This window comes from Lutra lutra, chromosome 11 (assembly GCF_902655055.1).
Source record: "Lutra lutra chromosome 11, mLutLut1.2, whole genome shotgun sequence".
Lineage (NCBI taxonomy): Eukaryota > Metazoa > Chordata > Mammalia > Carnivora > Mustelidae > Lutra > Lutra lutra.
Window position 1 is genome coordinate 97,760,549 of NC_062288.1, and position 2,347 is coordinate 97,762,895.

General features: G+C 41.0%; 1 protein-coding gene across 1 annotated transcript; it reads left to right on the forward strand.

The window, feature by feature from the left end:
• Positions 1-1,137: 1,137 nt before the first annotated feature.
• LOC125081204 (olfactory receptor-like protein OLF3) lies at positions 1,138-2,091 on the forward strand. Its single transcript, XM_047695746.1, has one exon. The coding sequence runs from the start codon at positions 1,138-1,140 to the stop codon at positions 2,089-2,091; it is 954 nt and encodes a 317-aa protein (XP_047551702.1).
• The last annotated feature ends 256 nt before the right edge of the window (positions 2,092-2,347 follow it).

A 2,347-nucleotide genomic window follows, 5' to 3' on the forward strand; every position in this document is an offset into this window, starting at 1 on the left:
AGTTATAATAACAAAATAGTTCTATGAAAAAAGCACTTTCCTGAGTGAAATGGAGGAAACTCCATTCCAGTGTACATCTACATGAATTCATACCTTCTTCTCTGCCTTGGATAATGAAAAAGGGCCCTTAAACATTTGTGTTTCCTTCCCTTTTTTTTTTTAATCAAGCCTTCTTCATTTTCTCTTAAGCCCATATACAAAGGGTAAATTATTAATAGTAGTAATTGAGAAAAATAAAAAGAATAAGATACCATTGCAATACCTTTCCCTTTGTGATCCCATTAAAGGCTGAGAAACTAAAGGCCAAGAGGATCAAAGGTAATAAAAAAAAAAAAAAGTCATCCATTCCTAAGCCCTTAGTGCTGTGGACAATTGTCTCCAATTTTATTTAGGTTTGAATTTGTGGATGGGATACATGAAGAAAATCATGTTTGCTACCTTATCTACCCCAAGAGGTCATGTTATTACTAATACTGCTACTACTATAGTACTACTACCAGTATTTGTTCACAAAGTACTTTCCCCATAAGCTAACTACAGTTGAACTTAAAGGTACTTGTGAGTTTGGTGATATTCCTTTGTTTTATAAATAAAAGCTTGTCACCTAACCCAAATCACATAATTGTAAATAAGTAAGAAACAAAATCATTTTTGAAAATTAGATTCTCTGATTCCAGATCTTGCACAAGTACCTGGTTCTTCCCAATATTTCCTTTTGTAATAAGTTTACCCTTTTCATTATGATGTGTCTAGTTGACATATGTCAGGGGTAGCTTTCCAACCAAATTTTCCTCATTGTTTATCATTTTGCCTACCATTCTCACCTACCAAACTCTCCTTGCCCTGGAATTTGAGGTATGGTGGTAAAGATGTGAGCTCCTAAAATTGCACTGTATTATCTCCAGGCTTTAATGGGTCTCCCTGAGACCATCTCATGTTCCTATGAAGGTGCTGACCTGACTCTGATGCAAAGTGGGTATGTTGGGATAAAGCCTGTCATCTTCACCCATAAATGGTCTGAAACATCTGGTGAAGGCTAGCTAATTCTATACAGTATGTATTCACTAAAATGGTTCTTTGCTTCAACAACTTTTGTTATCTCTGATTCTGCAGATTAATGATTCTCACATTTTTTTAATGGGAACAGATAACCAGACATGGGTGAGAGAATTTATTCTCCTTGGCCTGTCCAATGACTGGGACACACAGGTCTCCCTCTTTGTCCTGTTCTTAGTCATGTACATAGTGACAGTGCTGGGGAACTTCCTCATTGTTCTTCTCATCAGACTTGACGGCCGACTCCACACTCCCATGTACTTCTTTCTCACCAACCTCTCTCTCGTTGATGTCTCCTACGCCACAAGCATCATTCCTCAGATGTTGGTGCATCTTCTTGCAGCACATAAAGCAATCCCATTTGTGAGCTGTACCGCCCAGTTATTTTTCTCCCTAGGCTGGGGTGGGATTGAGTTTGTTCTACTGGCAGTGATGGCCTATGACCGCTATGTGGCTGTGTGTGACCCCCTGCAATACTCAGTCATCATGCATGGAGGCCTCTGTACTAGGTTGGCCATCACATCCTGGGTCAGTGGTTCTGTCAACTCTCTTATCCATACTGCTATCACATTTCAGCTACCCATGTGCACAAACAAGTATATTGATCACATATCATGTGAAATTTTAGCTGTGATCAGGCTGGCCTGTGTGGACACCTCCTCCAATGAGATCGCAATCATGGTTTCTAGCATTGTTCTCCTGATGATACCTTTCTGCCTGGTTCTCCTGTCCTACATCCAGATCATCTCCACCATCCTAAAGATCCAGTCCACAGAGGGAAGAAAGAAAGCCTTCCACACCTGTGCCTCTCACCTCACAGTGGTTGTCCTGTGCTATGGCATGGCCATTTTCACTTATATCCAGCCCCGCTCCAGCCCCTCTGTTCTTCAGGAAAAGTTGATCTCTCTCTTCTATGCTGTGTTGACACCCATGCTGAACCCCATGATTTATAGTGTAAGGAATAAGGAGGTGAAGGGGGCCTGGCAGAAATTACTAGGTCAATTAACTGGAATAACTTCAAAACTGGCAACTTGATGAATCCTGAGCATCACTTAGAGAGAATAACTTTGACTGTGTTTTCTCCCACTTAACTCAGATATGGAAGGCATTACCTGCATTGCCTTGGCAACCAGGAAGAAGATGACGACACATGTACTGGTGATGCTGGGTAGGAGGCTGGAGGTTGGGTTGGGGTGTGGGGTGTGAGTTTATTTTTATGTCACAGCAGAATATTCACTGGAGTTGAGAACTGCTGTAATAGAACTTCCCACCTTTAGCAAACAATAAGAGA

Coding starts and splice junctions, on each gene's coding strand:
- LOC125081204 (XM_047695746.1), top strand. CDS start 1,138: ATGGGAACAGATAACCAGACATGGGTGAGAGAATTTATTCTCCTTGGC.